The 17,595-nt window shown below is 37.8% G+C and overlaps 1 protein-coding gene across 6 annotated transcripts in view; it reads right to left on the bottom strand.

Moving 5' to 3' along the window:
- Arhgap12 (Rho GTPase activating protein 12) overlaps positions 1 to 17,595 on the bottom strand; it is a 106,861-nt gene that overhangs the window by 15,656 nt on the left and 73,610 nt on the right. For 4 of the 6 annotated variants that reach the window (XM_041641576.1, XM_041641575.1, XM_041641571.1 and 1 more), the window contains 3 exons: positions 15,258 to 15,332; positions 10,737 to 10,798; positions 6,101 to 6,182 (listed from right to left, as the gene is read on the bottom strand). In XM_041641576.1, the coding sequence (XP_041497510.1) occupies positions 6,101 to 6,182; positions 10,737 to 10,798; positions 15,258 to 15,332 (219 nt within the window). The remainder of the gene's footprint in view (positions 1 to 6,100; positions 6,183 to 10,736; positions 10,799 to 15,257; positions 15,333 to 17,595) is intronic. The other 2 variants (XM_041641574.1, XM_041641577.1) reach the window with 1 other exon arrangement.

The raw sequence follows: 17,595 nt of genomic DNA on the forward strand, positions 1-17,595 counted from the left end.
CAGGTATAAGTTGGAATCTCAGAGTTGTTTTGATTTGCATTTCTCTGATGGCTAAGGATGTTGAGCATTTCCTTAAGTGTCTTTCAGTCACTTTAGGTTCATCTGTTGTTGAGTGTTCTCTGTTTAGGTCTGTACCCCAGTTTTTTATTAGATTATTTGTTCTTTTGAAGACCAACTTCTTGAATTCTTTGTATATTTTGCAGATCAGCCCTCTGTCCAGTGTGGGGTTGGTGAAGATCTTTTCCCATTCCATAGCTTGCCATTTTGTCTTGTTGACTATGTCCTCTGCTTTACAGAAGTTTCTCAGTTTCGGGAGGTCTCATTTATTAACTATTGCTCTCAGTGTCTGTGCTACTGGGGTTATATTTAGGAAGTGGTCTCCTGTGCCAATGCCTTCAAATGTACTTCCCACTTCAAGTGTATTTCCCACTTTCTCTTCTATGAGGTTCAGTGTGGCTGGCTTTATGTTGGGGTCTTTGATCCATGTGGACTTGAGTTTTGTGCATGGGGACATATATGGATTTATTTTCATTCTTCTACATGTTGATATCAAGTTATGTCAGCACCATTTGTTAAATATGCTTTCTTTTTTCTATTTTATATTTTTTGTTTCTTTGTCAAAAATCAGGGGTTTGTAAGTATGTGGATTGATGTCTGGGTCTTCGATTAGATTCTACTGGTCCTCCTGTCTGTTTTCAGCACTGTAGCTCTCTCTGTAGTAGAGTTTGAAGTCAGGGATTGTGATGCCTCCTGAAGTTCCTTTATTGTACAGGATTGTTTTGGCTATCCTGGGTTCTTGCTTTTCCATATAAAGTTGAGTATTACTCTTTGGAGGTCTGTGAAGAATTTTGCTAGGATTTTTATGAGCACTGCATTGAATCTGTAGATTGCTTTAGGTAAGATTGCCATTTTCACTATGTTAATTCTACCTACCCAGGAGCATGGGAAACCTCATTTTCTAGTGTCTTGTTCAATTTCTTTCTTCAAAGACTTTAAGTACTTGTCATACAGGTCTTCCAGTTGTTTGGTTAGAGTTACCTGAGATATTTTATGTTATTTGTTGCTATTGTGAAATGTGATGTTTCTCTGATTTCTTTCTGAGCCCATCTGTGTAAAAGAGGGCTACTGTTTTTTTCAAGTTAATCTTGTATCCTGCTACATTACTGAAGGTTAAACTGATTATCTTAAATCCTTCTCTTTTCAGATTTTAAAAATGTAAGTATATCTAAATCTGGTGAGCCTTCAAACTAATAGGCACTCAGCTCCAATCTATGATCATGGTAACCCATAGAGAAGGAAATTGGGTAAAGCTATTATTTGCAAACAGGCAGACAGGTATACTGCAGCTTCACAGTTCTATTTCTTGAAATTTATGCTAGACCATAGGTAGCCATATAAAAGATTATGTTCTAAAGGCAATGCCAGACTCTCAAACATGTAACTCATAAGCAGATGCCAACTACATTTCTAAGAAACAGCCTCAGATCCTGCTCTGTGCTTTCACGACTCACTTCTTTATCCTCTGATCCTGTTCTGTGCTTTCACGACTCACTTCTTTATCAACTACTTACATTGCCAATAACTAATGACCTTCAAAAACACAAAAGCATAAGCCAAGCCATTTATTCAGTCTTTGCTAGAAATTGTAAAAATCAGATGCTAAAAAGCCTCTAGCAACATGGTGAGAGCTGTGAAATGAACAGGAAAATAGGTAGCATGGGTAGTTAAGGGAAAAACTTAGCTACTAATTATGTTTTGTTAACTACACAAGAAAGGGATTAATAAAAAAAAGATTAACAAAAAGAAAACCGCATTAAGTACATACTTATTCTTTTGGCATGGCTCTGATAACTTAAAATTCCTACTCAGTCTACTATGTAAGAATAGAAAAGGAGTATTCCTATGGTACCACAACGGTTTAGTATGCTAAACCTTTAAGAACTATCACCTAACAAGTAATAAAGCTTACAGATATATCCTGAATATAAGAAGCTTCAATTGTTAAAATGTTGCCATGTCAGTTTATACTGGCTTTTGGAGTCACACCCACACCACTGTGGCAGATAACCTACTGCTGTCACAGCAGTACTTCACTTAGCAGTTTGCCACTTAAGAAATGACCAGACTTCAACTATTACATTTTTCTTCTGCCTTTCAGTAAGTAATATGGACTTACAAAATGTACTTGTTATAACAAGAAATAGGGGTTAAATGGAATCTATTACTGAGATTATGAAAACAAAAATAAGGCTAACTTTTATTTTTAACATTTCTACTTTTGTGGTGACCAGCCATAAAACTACAACAGACACAGCAACATTCTACACAGAACTGAGCAACCCCAAATGCTGTAGAGCTTGAATATAGTTAGTAAAACAAAATCAGTTATTAATTAGTTGCTAGTATGCTTTATAGATTTAGGATGATCTAAGATCACATATAAACAACTAGTTAAACATAAAGAGTGATGTGAAAATGATAGAAAAATGGAATCTATATGTTTGGCAACCAATTTTTCCTCATTATTTTTCAAAACAAATTACCACTTTACTGAAATCACCTCCCTGTCAATGTATTTAGGGCACCAAAAACAAAATAAACAACAAAACCCCAACATGTATAAGGCGTGCAACTAGAACAGAGTGATACATGAAACAAGATCAGAATATATACACTGATGATGGACAGGTCTTTTCCAAGAAGAAAGCAAGAACTTATAGACTGAACCCTGTGATAGGGCAGGGAAAGAAAATTATTTCATAACAACACACAACAGTGTAATGGCACACACAAGAAAGAGCACAATGGAACCAGGAAGAATCAAGAATATAATTCTTACAAGCAAATGCCATACTAGCATAGCAAACTCCCAAATATGTTTGCAAAAGACCTAGAACTCCTGGAGTATTTTGTAATTACAGAAATATTTATTTTTAAGAAGAATGGTTTACATATCTTATGATAAGTAGGTATGTCTGAGGGCTAACAGAAAGTACTCACAGCTGGCTCTTGGCCACCTTGCCCAGCCTCTCTGCTCAGAAACTCCTGGCCTTCCTCCTGAGGATTACTTGCTCAAGTCCTGTGGCCCCTGCCAAGTCAGCTCCTACATGTGGTCTTACATAGTGTACCTTCCCCTTTCTCTAGAATACCAGGACAAAAGTGACCTTCGTCCAACGCGTGACATCTGACAATGTCAAGTCCTAAATAGCGAAAGGTGGAGGTGCCAGTCATCTGCTAAACACCTTAGTTCACAGGACAGTCACTCACGACAGAAATGCATGTCCTAAAACGGATCTATTTTGGGGAATTTCAAAAGTACAAAAGAATGGTTCATGGACTAGTGATTTGGCTCAGTGAATAAAGGTGCTTGTTGTGTAGGCCTGACAACCAGAACTGACAGGGCTGAAGGAGAACTTCTGAAAGTCCTCTGCCCTCCATGTGCACCCACACTGACAGTCAGCCTCCCTCCCTCCCCTCTACTCCCCACCCCACACAAAGATAAAACATAATTTTTAAAATAATGCTTCAGTAACTACAGATATCTGTGGGGTTCTATTATTTGTGGGTATGTGTGCAGATTTCTCAATTGCAGGTGAAATGCATGTATTTCATTTACTCAACTAACTATTCTTTGAAAAAAATGTAAGAGAATGATGATTTAAAAGGAAGAAATGTAAAGCATGTGGGTGAGCATGGGTCTGGATGCGTGTAGGGCTTGAGAGCCTGCTGTTTCTTCCAGTGACCTCTGGGGACTCTAGAGTGTTTCCAACCTTTAAAGACCTATACTTCTCTCACAATGTAACTCCTTTACATACTCCTGAAACCCACTGCAAACAGCCCAGGGAAACGAGGATGGCTGTGACAGAGCTCAGCTCCAGCACCGGCTCAGAGACACAGAGACGCTCTTTTTAGCACATCTCTCTCTGTCTCTCTGGCCCTAGTCTCAGAATCTCATCTCAGGTAGAAGGGACTCCTCTGCAGATAGCGACACATTTTACCCATGCTTGTTCTACTTGCTGATTGAGTGGAGGAAACAAAACTAGAATTCTTTCAAATCATGTCCAGTAACCCTAAGAGGTGTCTTCCATATCCTGCCAAACCTTGCTATTTATGAAGTTTCTGCAAAATACATTATACAGACTCATATACTTCTTATTTAAATATGATTATTTGTATTGACTGAACCACTTAACTCTGTTTTTATTCTCTTAGTATGTGAATTGTACTATCTGACCATACATTAGTAAAACTTCATTTAAGATAAATAAATCACTCCAATGAAAATCTCATTAATTACCCTACAATTTCAAGCCTGGCTAGCCCAGTGAATTCTGAGCTGTATCACAACTGCAGCACAGTAGTCAGTCAGGTGACAAAAAGGCTTCCCACACCTGCATTTGTCAGTATCAACACATTAATAACAAATTCTGAATTGTGCAAGTGTTATGCGGCAAAAACTTCAAACAAAATACAAGTATCTCATGAATGATTTGTGTGCTGTTGTGCTCACCTGACATCTGCCAATTTCCAAAGCTGTTTACATTTTTAAAAAAATCACATACAGGGCTAACAACATGGCTCAGTAGGATTGCAGCACAAGCCTGGTAACCACATGCGCACGCTCTCTCTCTCTCAAATTAAAAAAGATTTTAATCTTAATACAATCACACCTACCTAGATGACCTCCATCACCACACTGGTCTACTTGTATCATATCTACCGCAGCCTTCAATAGGTAAGCCTCATTAGCTATCAAATCAATGAATGCTGGGCAGCTTGTTTCAGGTACTGGGTTTTTAGTTGTTAATTTTAACTGCTTCTCCATTTTTGTTCATTCATTTTCTTCAGTCAGTTTCTAATAAGAGTTGAACCCCAAGTACAAACAAAAAGTAATTACACAGTTCTTCAGAAATGCCTCAACACAAAGACCACATACTTTAATTCAGTGGGAAAAGGAGGAAGACATAATTCCCAATCTACTTCAGGAAAGGCAGGTCAAACCAACATTTCCATCTTTGGATATGAATGTGTTTTCTAAGTCATTTCCCACTATACCCACTGAACAGAGAACAAATTCAAGGATTAGTGAGGCACAAAAAGAAGAAATATTCTAGAATGCTCACATTCATGCAAAGCTGATTTGGATTTTTAGAGCACATTATCAGAGAGCTCAGGCACCTGTAGCTTAGCAGGTTCAGCAGTCTAAATGGCTGCATCACAAAGGCAGAAAACAAAAAGCTGACCCTCTACTAATTTGAAAAAAGAATCAGTATTTGTAAGAAAATGCTGGTTAGTGTCAGATAAAAACAGACCAGATACATTTAGGGTAATTTTATTTTAAAATTTTATTTGAATACTGATACTTTAATTGCAATTACTGAGAGTTCTAGAAATACCCAGAGTATAGCAATACTGAGAGTTCTAGAAATACCCATAGTATGAACACTGAAGCCAATTTCAATGTTCTAAAACCCAGATTTGTCACTTAGTATTTGTAAAGTCTTAAAGTTACTTGAATGGGGAAAAGAGCACAAGAGAAGTGGCTGTTATGGAATAGTGGGATAAGATGCACATAAGCCTTTGCATTTAGAACAGCTGACACATGCCAGCATTCAACACCAGCAATTTATGCCTTGTATGTAACTTAGTAACAATAGCAATAAAACTCCAAAATAAAGAAAAAAAAACCATTTCTTTGTCTCCTAAAAGCTGCCTGACATTACACAGACATGGACATCTGAGTCGACCCTAGTTAGAAAGGGTCAGACAAGCAAAGCTGGGCCCAGCATATGACTACCCATTTTCTAAATAAATACCTGAAATAATAATTTTAAACACATCCTAAAAATGAGTCAATATTTTGCAATGCTGAAGTTGAGAGCTGGTGGTTCAAAGAATAAAGCCAACTGCTGATTTTAATACAGCCAGCTAGACTTTTCTGTTTCCTGTGAGTCAGAAGGCATCTTCAGGAAAATGTTTTTTATTTTTATATGCACATGTGATTTACTTCAAGGACTTTGGAAATTTAGAGCCTTGACATTCAGCCTAAACACTCACATAATTTAAGTGTTTAACATGTCCACAGAGGAGAAATACTTACCCAGCTTGTACTACTTCCTTGAGTTTTGGTAAAAAGTAAAGATGAACCCTGCAACACTGCCCAAGAAGACAACCAGTTCTTTCTGCAATGATACAGATGAAAAGCAACACTGTCAACTAAACATTAGAAACTAAGGCCACAATTTAGTGATCAGCACTTACACTATTTATACTAGATATATGATTCTAATGGCATCCACAGTCATTTTAGTGCCTCAGTCTGACATACAGTCCCCCAAAACAAATGAGGTTAGTCAGAAATGTAAATAATCAAAATAACTATAGCCAGAATACCCAACTGTTTTCACAGAGAACTAATCTAGCACAATGTGGTTAAGAACATTATTTTAAAGTCATATGGATAAAACATACTCAAAACAACAGGCAGTATACTAAATATGTTAAAAGTATATAATTACTGACTGATTCCTCACTAATATGAAATTTTTAAAAATTATTAAATTACAAAGTCAACACATATATGTAAAAACTCTGAGTATAAAAGTATATAAAGGACAGCCTAGTGAGAAGGCTCATCAGGTAAATACACCTGCTAAGCTTGAAGACCTGAGTTCAATCCCCTGGACTCACACATATATTTTCTCTATAAAGAGAAAATCCCCACAATTCTCCAGCCTCCATGTGCAGTCAAATGTATAAAGCAGTGGTTCTCAACCTATGGGTCACAACCCTCTGGTGTTTCAACCCTCTCACAAAGGTTGCCTATGACCACAGGAAAACACAGATATTTCTATTACAATAATTAACAGTAGCAAAATTTCTGTTAATTAAGTGGCAACAAAAATAATTTTATGGCTTGGGGGGGGCGGTCACCATAACATAAGGACTTGTATTAAGGGGTTGCAGCATTAGGAAAGTTGAGAAACACTGGTGTAAAGGAAAAAGCTCCCATTTCTCTTCCAATCCACATTCCAAAGGCAACCAGTATTGGGTGCATTGTGTATACAGGTCTTCTTTTTTAAGTGTTATGTATGATATTGTGTGTGCTTATGCATGTGGAGGTTAGAGGGTATCTCTGGAATTGGTTCTCTGCTTCCATCTTCATGCAGGTCCTAGGAGTCCAACTGAAGTTGACAAGCTTGGTTGGGAAGCAAGCACCTTCACCTGCTGAGTCATCTAGCTAGCCCTGTATATGGGTCTTTTAAACACACTGCCCACTGGAAGCTGAAGAGATGGCTCTATGGTTAAAAGCATTTTTTTGCTCTTGCAGAGGACCTAGGTTCAATTTGCAGCAACAACATGGTGGTTCATGACCATCTGTAAAACCAGTTTCAGAGGACGCAGAATTGTCTTCTGACATCCCTGAAACCAGCATGCACACAGTGCACAAATATACATGCAGACAAAATGCTCCTACATATAAAATAAAAAATTTAAAAGAAACTAACCACTGATTCATGATCCTATCTCCAGATACACATGTTAAGTTCACAATAAACATGAGTAATACTATCAAGGTTCCTAATAACCTTTTTTTTTTGTTTTGTTTTGTTTTTCTAGACAGGGTTTCTCTGTGGCTTTGGAGCCTGTCCTGAAACTAGCTCTTGTAGACCAGGCTGGTCTCGAACTCACAAAGATCCGCCTGCCTCTGCCTCCCAAGTGCTGGGATTAAAGGCGTGCGCCACCATTGCCCGGCCCTAATAACCTTAAAGGTGACTGGTGTTATACTCTGATCAGAATTAAGTCAACTTCCCTGCTTTGTTATCTTAAATTTTCCATTAAAGAGTTTTTGCTTTCATGTTTTTCCCCATTGGAGTGAGCCTTGCATTATTTGAGATTTTTTTCTATCTATTTCAAGCCTAGAAAATTTCTTTTTAGCAAACAGATTAGTATTTGCAAATAAAAGATATAAGAAAATTCAGCTCCTGGGGGGTAAAAAGAATGTTGACGCCACGTGCTATAAAGAAGTATGACTTTCCTCTCAGTTACACAGTCAGTTCTATGGGAACTCTGGGAGAATTCATGTTTGATTACTTTTTCAGAATGTAGAATTCACTACCTATTAATGACATAGATGTATTTTATTACTTTTTATACATACTTGAACTTCATGATGAAGGAAAGTGAAGTAAAATCACTACTGAGTTTTTACTTTTTCATTTATTTCCTGTAGCTTATGCACAACTTTCCCCCCCAATAAAGTGTAATTTTTTTTTTTTTTTTGGTTTTTCGAGACAGGGTTTCTCTGTGGTTTTGGAGCCTGTCCTGGAACTAGCTCTTGTAGACCAGGCTGGTCTCGAACTCACAGAGATCCGCCTGCCTCTGCCTCCCGAGTGCTGGGATTAAAGGTGTGCGCCACCATCGCCCGGCCCAATAAAGTGTAATTATGTCCAGGTCAAGTGTGTCCCAGGGCTGAACAAACCCTACGCATAGTCAAGGATGACCTTGAACTTCTTTCTGATCCCACTCCCACCTGCATGCTGGGAATCCAACCCAGGTCTCTGTGTGTGTCCAATAAGCACTATAGCAACTAAGCTACACCCCTAGCCCACCAATGGCTATGACTAAGCTACACCCCTAGCCCACCAATGGCTATCACTCATGGAGCTGTTATTTTATGCACACAGGTATGCATGTGCATATGTAGGTACAGCACATATGCATGTGTGTAAGTGCATGCAGCTGCGCACACACGTGGACTAGAAGAGAGCATCGTCACTCTATCATATCATCCATCACACTCAGCTCTATTTCTCTGGGGCAAGGTCTCTTCCTAAACCTGGAGCTCTTGTTTGGAGTTAGGCTGGCAGCCAGCAAATCCTAGTGATCCTCCTTTCTCTGCCCCATCGCATGGAGGTTACAGGTACGATGAGACTATACTTGACTTGTTACAGGGGTGCTAGGATTCAAACTCAGGTCCTCATGGTTGTACAAGAAGCACTCTGGCCCGCTGGGCCATCTTTCTATCTCCTTGCTTTGCCATTTTATAGTACCTATATTTGTAATACATCAAATGCTTTTCCCCTTTTACTAGGTTCCTATTCCTACTTTAAAAAAAAAAAAAAAACACTTTAACATCCCTGATCATAGTTCTAATTCACTTTAGGCTGTTTTTAAACACAGTCCTCTGTTTCAATCTCAGCACCCACTGTTTCAGCAAATCTAAACAGTCTATGTGTATGTTAGACATAATGCAGATTCTAACACTGTCTATTAAAATTTACTTCTGATTTCATTTTGTGTGGAACCCTTTTTAGTGTGACTTTCATTGATTTGCGAGCCTGTTTCATATTGGGGCTTCTTCTTCTTTGCAGGTCATCTACAAACCTCCCTCTCTACTATGAAAAATGCTTTTCTGCCTTCCCAGCTTTAGCTGTAAAAGGGAGAATTGTTTTCCTTTCTTTAAAAAAATGGTGATGGCACACACCTTTAATCCCAGCACTCAGGAGGCAGAGGCAGGTGGATCTCTGAGTTCAAGGCAGCCTGATCTATAGAGCAAGTTGTAGGACCGGAAAGAAAGAGGGAAGGAGGGAGGAAAAGAAAGAGACAGAGACAGAGGGAGAGAAAGAGAGAGAACATGCTGTGTGTATGTGTGTGTATGGTATTGTATGCAAGTGTACAAGTGCACAGGCAGAAGCCAGAGCATGATATCAAGTGACTTCTTCCTACTCTCTGCCGTACTGTCCTGAGACAGGCAAACAGGAACACATGATGGCCATGCTGGTTGGCTGAGCAGCGAGACCTTAGACTCTGCCTATTTCCTCCCCCAGTAATGCTGGAGGTGCTAGGCACATATAGCCCCACCTGGGTTTTTTGTTTTCCTTTTTTAAAGACAGGGTTTCTTTGTATTAGTCCCGGCTATACTGAAACTCACTCTGTAGACAAGGCTGGCCTCACACTCACAGATATCCGCCAGCCTCTGTCTCCTGAGTGCTGGGATTAAAGGCATGTGCCACCACCGTCACCACCACCCAATCCCACCTAGCCTTTTTATATGGTTGGTGGGTATTTGAACTTGGGCCTCCAGATTTGCAAAGCAAGCACTATTGCCCACAGAACCATTTATATACTTTCAAAATTATCCATAAAAAACACTAAATGTGATATTGTGTGCAGCAGCAAAAATTGTAAGCACCCTAAATACCTGCCAACAGCAGGCCTGGTTACATTCTTGAAAACAAACACTGATTAACTTGCTAGTGATTAAATACGCTGTAGCAGCACATGCTGTGCCAGCTCTGATGCAATGAAGTAGAACAATCTCCAAGATAAGTATAAAACGGAGCATGTTTAATAAAGTCATCTATGTGCACACAAACATCCACATGTACATCCTCTCGGAGGAAAGCTCTACTGCTCAGGAGACCTGAGAGGGAACACAGCTGGTGAAGGTTTTGCCTACAGTAGTCAGCGTATCTTCGTGTTTTATTATGTACCACCACTAATGGCTTGCTGAAAGAAAAATATCTGAAAAGAAAGCCAATGTTTCTTCAGGACATTCTTGTTTCTAAATATTATTTTTTAAAGATGTTAACAAAGAAAATATTTTATGGAAAACAAAGCAGAAAATACATGATTGAAAATTGTTCTAAATCGTTTTATCAGTTCTAATGGAATAAGTTTTCATTTACTTCAATCAGATAAACATGTAAGAATATTAAAGATTTCATACTTACCGAACCTTTTTCCCATTTTCAGTAATTTTTGTCACATTTAACAATCCATATTTCTCCTGACCCTATGAACAAAATGATACTTTTAATGTAGCATTCATATAGACAATAATGTTCAAATTGTAATAATCAATGGAATCCAAATGGTCTTGCAGTTCCAACCCTAAAAAAAGCATCATTTTATAACACACCTTTTATTAGTGCTTTAATCATCTTCACATTTTTCTCATATTATTTTCAGTAATTTATAATTAAGGACTATTTATTTATTTACTTTGACAAAGGGCTCCTGCGGCCCATGCTGGCCTGGAACTTGCTATAAACTCAAGCCTAGCCTTGAATACCTGCCCTCTTTCCTCTACCATTCATAGACATGCCCAACCATATCTGGCAAAACACATTTTTCTCCTAAGTCACAGCAGCCATCAGATACTTCGTTAGCAATTAAGAGTTTCACAAATAACCAAAAGAAAAAAAGCTTACATCTTCCTGTTCAAAGAATGTGATGTGATGATGATAAATAGTACAAAATTAACATATTAAAAATAACGTACTAATCTTGTTAGAACATAATAGTGACTAGGCAGAACAAATGAAGTGACTGGCAAATTACTCAAAAGAACCTAGTTTGCCACACAGAGTTAATGTGATACAAAGAAATGACAATATGAGCTTCATTAACCATATTACCATGTGGTCTGGACACTGAAAACACTCATGTTTAAAAAGAAGGAGTGACACAAAGTTTATCACTAACCATCGCTAGTCGATGTTACCTTAAAAGTCTTGCAGATAAAAATGGAAGTAATACTTTCTTACCATATTAGTTTCCTACATGAATGGGATTAATCTAAAGGAGTTGGTGGCTGTTATAATTATCAATATTCCAAATAATATGCACATGAGACGATAAGCAATTATAACTCAACTGAAACACATATACAAAGAAATTATAATTTTTTAAAAAAAAATAGTTGTTTTATTTCTAATTCTGCATATGCATGTGTATCTGTTTGTGGGTATGTACACACACAAGTGCAGGTGTCAGATCCCTTGGTGCTGGAATCACAGGCACTGTGAGCTGCCTGGTATGAGTGCTGGGAACCAAACTCAGATCCTCTGCAAGAGCAGCAAGCAATCCTAACAACTGAACCATCTCTCCAGACCCAAAATTTATTTCTATTCAACTGATTCCTCGGAAAATTCTCTCTAGGTACTTGAATAAAAAAATAAATAAATAAAACTTTTTTGTATGGTAAATAAACATAATATTGAGTATCTTCTAATGTTTACAAGATAATGTTTGAAAATTTGCTTGCATCTCTAGCTGAAAATTTGTTAACTCCTATTTTTGGTATATTGCAAACTTGGAAATGATGTATTCATAATTTTACCGCAATCATTTTAAAAAGAATATTTCTGTTTGATCTCAGATATGCAAATTTGATAAGAATCCTCTTGCCTTTCAACAAAAAATGTCAAAGGCACAATTTTAAGTATGTACAAGATAAATTGCATAAATGCAATTTTAAACATGTGTAAGATATTACATAAGAGCCTTCTGCGTTTACTGTCCTTTCATCAGATACAGAAAGAAATTTTCCAAAGAAAGAGAGTGACATTAATCCCTCTGAAAGGGCCACTTTAATGTAGACCGACAGGAGTGAGACGCTGCGGTACTTTTTTTAAAGCCACAGCTGGAATAGCTCAAAAGCAGCGGCAACAGCAGGACAGGGGCAAAGGTATCAAAACAAAGAGGAAAAGTAGATCAACAGCAGGAGAGACAGGCAGTGTCGTGCAGGAATGATAAAAAACAAAACTCAGGGATTCTTACCAGAGTCAACGGGTGGATGAACCTGACTAGAAACAAACAAACCAACAAAAAGCTGCATTTATTCAGGCTCTGTTCAAAAGGAGTGAGAGCTTTCACCCAATTTCCACAGGGAGCAAGAAAAAGTCCTGATGCTCTAAGTAGTAAGCCCTCTCATTTGAATATAAAAGAACAAAACTGGCTACATCCAAATGTTTAGAAAGTACCCCAAACCAATGGCTTCCTAAAGGAGCTGACTCTTGAACTAGATGGAAACAGAAGGTTTAAAAAAAAAAAAAAAAGAGCCCATCCCAGAATCCTCTAATTACATAGCAAGGTAGACAAATGGCAAGAAGAGAGGCACTAAGAGTTGATGGTAGGCTGGGAATCAGCTGCACCCACCTACTGATACTCTAAGAAAAGCCAAAGGTCTGAGCTTGACCTAGACAGTGAGAGAGAGGCTAAACTCGAGAAGACACACACAGGACAATGAGGGGACAGGATGACACACAGGGGAAATGGAGGATACTAGGGAAAGTACCAAGTTTAAACAGCTAGGTAGGCACCAGAATCAGTTTCAATGATAGAAAACATTCTAAATCTGTACCTTCATTTCCACTAAACTTCTACAACAAGATTTTAACTCACATAGAGGGAGGGGGAAACAGCATTGTAGTTCCTAGATATGAATGGTGGGGCAGGCAGAGGCCTTGAAAGTAGACACCGGGTAGAGAGGTCAAAGGGATAACGGTCTTAGTGGGAGGCAAAAAAGCAGAAAAGGCACACGGGGAAGGAGCACACCCGCAACACCGTGTTTGTGTGGAAACAGTGGTCCTAGCAGAATCAACACAGCTGTTCTGCCTTAACAGAAAGCATTGAAACAGAAGACACACTGGTGAGACAGTTCCTATGGAAGCCATCAGAGGGCACCCTGCACCCAGGACAGTTTAATGGGTGTCAAATAGACAGGGAAAAAATTGGTAAACCAGTGCTTTGAAACTGTATGCAGATTTACAAGCTCATGTTTCCACAATTACTAAGAAATTCCTTTTTATTAAAGTATCGTCTATGAGGCGGTTTCTGTGAACTGCCTACTGCCTATATGTAAAAACGGGTTTAAAGAGAATGCTGCTTTCCCAGCTCATCATTCTCTTAGCTTACTTAGTACTAATTTTTTTTAAAAGATTTATTTATTATGTATACAACATTCTGCCTCCATGTATACCCGCACGCCAGAAGAGGGCGCCAAATCTCATTACAGATGGTTGTGAGCCACCATATGGTTGCTGGGAATTGAACTCTGGACCTTTGGAAGAGCAGCCAGTGCTCTTAACCGCTGAGCCATCTCTCCAGCCCCCCTTAGTACTAATTTTTAAAAGAGAAAGTATATACAACATAATGGGAACCACAAAGATAAGAAAACAACAATTAAAAAAACATGCATGTATTTCCACAACATATATATGAGGAAAAGGGAAAACAAAGGTCAGGAAGGACTAGGAAGAAGTGAGGCACATGTGGAAACCCAGGCCTGCACAGAATCTGAACTCTGTAAATATAAGTCTGACAAAATTTCATCAAATAAAAGTTTGTCGTTTTAAAATGTCAAACTTGCATTTATTAATTCATCAAGTATTTGCTGAGCAGTAACTGTGTGACTGTGCAGTAAGAATGAGTACCCCTGGCTCTGCCAATAGCGCTCCTAGGTGGGGAAGACAGCCAGTGACAGCCAACCACAGAGGCTGTGGCTTTATGAAATCAGTAAACAGAACTCATGCTATGAAGAGTATCACAGGGAAACCTCACCTAGCTTCGGGGTTTGGCCTACATTCTCTGAGGAAGTCAAGTTTGAACTTCATCCCAGTGGATACGCACAGGCTATGAGGCAGAGTGCAGGGCAGTCTCAGTGAGGGAGGAAGGGTTGAGAGAGTAACCAAAGTGTTATGCAGTGTGGGAGGAGGACACAAGAAGCATGAGCTAGGGATACAGCAGAAGCCCAAGAGTGTAGTCTTGCTATCCTGCCCTTAAAAGTGTCAAATGTCCCCAATAAGGGACAGCAGTGCAGGCCAAGAGCAGATGAGTGCGACAGGGAAGCAGGAGAGTGTGAAGACTTAGCATCTCCAGTGTTCCCTGGCCACATCAACAAGGCCTTCCATATTACAGACCAGCAGGGGCAGTCAAGCTGCTGGGAAGGAAGAGCGTACGTCTTACCTTTAGACTCCTGGCCTGGGAAAGAAAGAAGGGTAATTGTAATATTCTCTGGAAAATTTCTGTTGTTGCTGTTTGTTTTTTGAGACAGAATTTCTCTGTATAGCCCTGGCTCTCCTGGAATTCACTCTGTAGACCAGGCTGGCCTTGAACTCACAGAGATCCACCTGCCTCTGCCTTCGAAGCACCAGGATTAAATGCATGTGCCACCATTGGCAGGCTTGGAAATTTTTATTTTTAAAAACCAAGTATAAATTTGTCACTTAGAATATAAATTTGTCACTTAGAATATAACATATAAACTAATACCATATTTTGCTTAAAGGGGACTTTAAAACAACTTAAAATTTGACTCTTAAAACTATTTTAATTGTATTTTTTCTAAAAGGCCAATAAATTTTAATAAAGGCACAAAATGACTTCAACATTATATTTTTAAAAAGTTAATTTACTGAAGTGATTGAAAAGACTAGGCTATTTATTTTATATTTTTCTAATATACTAACTGGATCTTGATGCTTTGATGAGGTAGGAGAAGACTCATTTTCAGGGAAGCAGAGTTTTGTGGTAGTTGGAGACTCCTATAAGAAATAAGTAATGAAAAACGTTACTCTATTGTAAACATATCTGTTTCTCCCCGTGTTCACAGTGGGAGAGCTTAGCAAGGCAAACAAAGGAAACCGTTTGCTTGTTACTCTATTTCAGCTCTAAAAGTAGGATGGCATGTTTTTATAGCAACTATGTTGACTAAAATAGTCCATCACTGTTAATTAATCCTATTTAAAATTATACACTAGTCACCATATAACATGTTATTAGTATGACAGACATGATTATTGAGGGCTATGCTAGAAACACTCACAAGAATTACATGTAATTGACAAAATAGAATTTTTAGTCTAAAGTAATGAGAAAATAAATTTAATTGTTAACCATATTTCAAGGAATTTATAGTTACTATTCAATAATTATATATAAAGATAAAAATAGAAATCTAACATTTAAAGGTAAGTGATGCCCTGGGGGATGCTTTCATGTTTAAGCTTACAAGAATATCCTAAGAGCAAATAAGCAAGGGGTCCTATAAACAGCCTGTCTGGTCAAGACTAAAAGATAGTATTTCTTATGAAGGATTAAAACTAAAAAGGTTTTTTTTGGGGGGGGGGGCAACACTCACTTCTATTTAAAATTTCTCCATTCTCCTAGATGCTTTGAATAATTTGAATAAGTGAGTACCAGGACCTTTTACTAATTTCCAACCCAACTACACAATGCCTTTAAATATTCATCTCCACATCTGTTCATCCTGATGTCTACACTCAGGAAACTAGAAGACTCTGCCAAGAAGCCTAGGAATGCAAGTAACAATGCAAACCTGATCTCAACACTAATTCACTTGAAAACATCTTCAGTTTATATTTACAGGAACATAGAAAGGACAATCTTACAACCAAACAATCAAAGCTAATACCACTGATACCACTGATAGATGAAACATTAAAATCCTATTCACAAACTCCAGAAAAGCAAACTAGACCATCCAAATTTCAGTTCAACCTCATTTGAGTAATTTTTCTGACTTCAGTAATATGACTTCTTTGTGTATTATAAACAACAGCCTGAAAAAGTAAGAATTTAATGATCTTCAAACTATAAAGCAATTAAACAAAAACAATATAGGTTCACCAGACATAAAATCCCAAATAAGAGTAGTAATGACCATGTAATTCTAACTATAGTAAAGAAGCAAGTGCACGTTTCTGTACCTCTGTAAGTACATGTGTATGCACACATCTTCCACATTTATGAACAGTTTTAGTAAGAACCATACACAATCAGAAACAAGGAAATCCACTCGGATGTAATACCCACATCCCACAACAACTTTCTTCAAGGTTATCTGGCTTCTGAACTAGAATCCATGTTGACACACAACACTGGTTTTATTCAGTGTGTTATATATACCAATTATGTATAAGCTTGTTCCAGTGCAGTCACTTTTTCATAACCTCAAAGACTGCCCTATTTTAAGAAGGCATATTTAGGTGATAAAAAGAAATGGAAATATTTACTTGATGAAGCAATTAGCTGTGAATCTATTTCAAAGGGCAAACTGAAAGAGAGAGATTTCTACTAAAAATAAGTAAACGTCTGTTCTCAGGACAGTCACATTGCTGCTGCCTGAGGGCAATTAGATGAAAAAAGGACGTGAAGTAATACTTGGTGAAGGTGACTGCAGGGATCAGATTAAAACTGAATCTCACAGAAATGGGTGTGCATGTGTGTACACTCACTCTTGAATATAACGGGCTATTTGAAAAAAGAGATTCGAAGTATACCTCACCAAAATAGTTTTATTTTCACTTGAAGAGGTAGTGGAGGTAGTCCAACAATGGCTTTTGCCAAAGAGTTTTCTATACCTAAAAATATAATTCAATTTCTGGAGTTGATTGTATTTACCATTAAACACCTCTAAGAAATATGACTTGCCTAGGCTAATCTCAATACTAATAGATTTTCAAATGTATCTTTAATAACATGATTCTAAAACGTCATTCATTCAGTGTGTCTTCTAGACTTCTAAATTTAGTTATAAAATATTCTTGAAAACAAAACCCAGAATTTGGTCTAATTTCATTATTGTTCTGTAAGTCAATATCATAAACATAGAAATAGAAAGTGTGTACACCACTTTAAAAATCTACCTTGTTTTATATACAAAAACTAATTTATACTCAATTATACTAACAAAACATCTTATTTTGAACTGAATAAAATCAATTGTTTATAAAAGTATTTAAGACTAAAAGTAGCCAAACATGAGGGAACATACAAACGAAGTTC

The sequence above is a fragment of the Microtus oregoni genome, unplaced genomic scaffold (genome assembly GCF_018167655.1).
Source record: "Microtus oregoni isolate MIOR12 unplaced genomic scaffold, Mior012 000070F_ref0000104, whole genome shotgun sequence".
In the NCBI taxonomy this organism is placed as follows: domain Eukaryota; kingdom Metazoa; phylum Chordata; class Mammalia; order Rodentia; family Cricetidae; genus Microtus; species Microtus oregoni.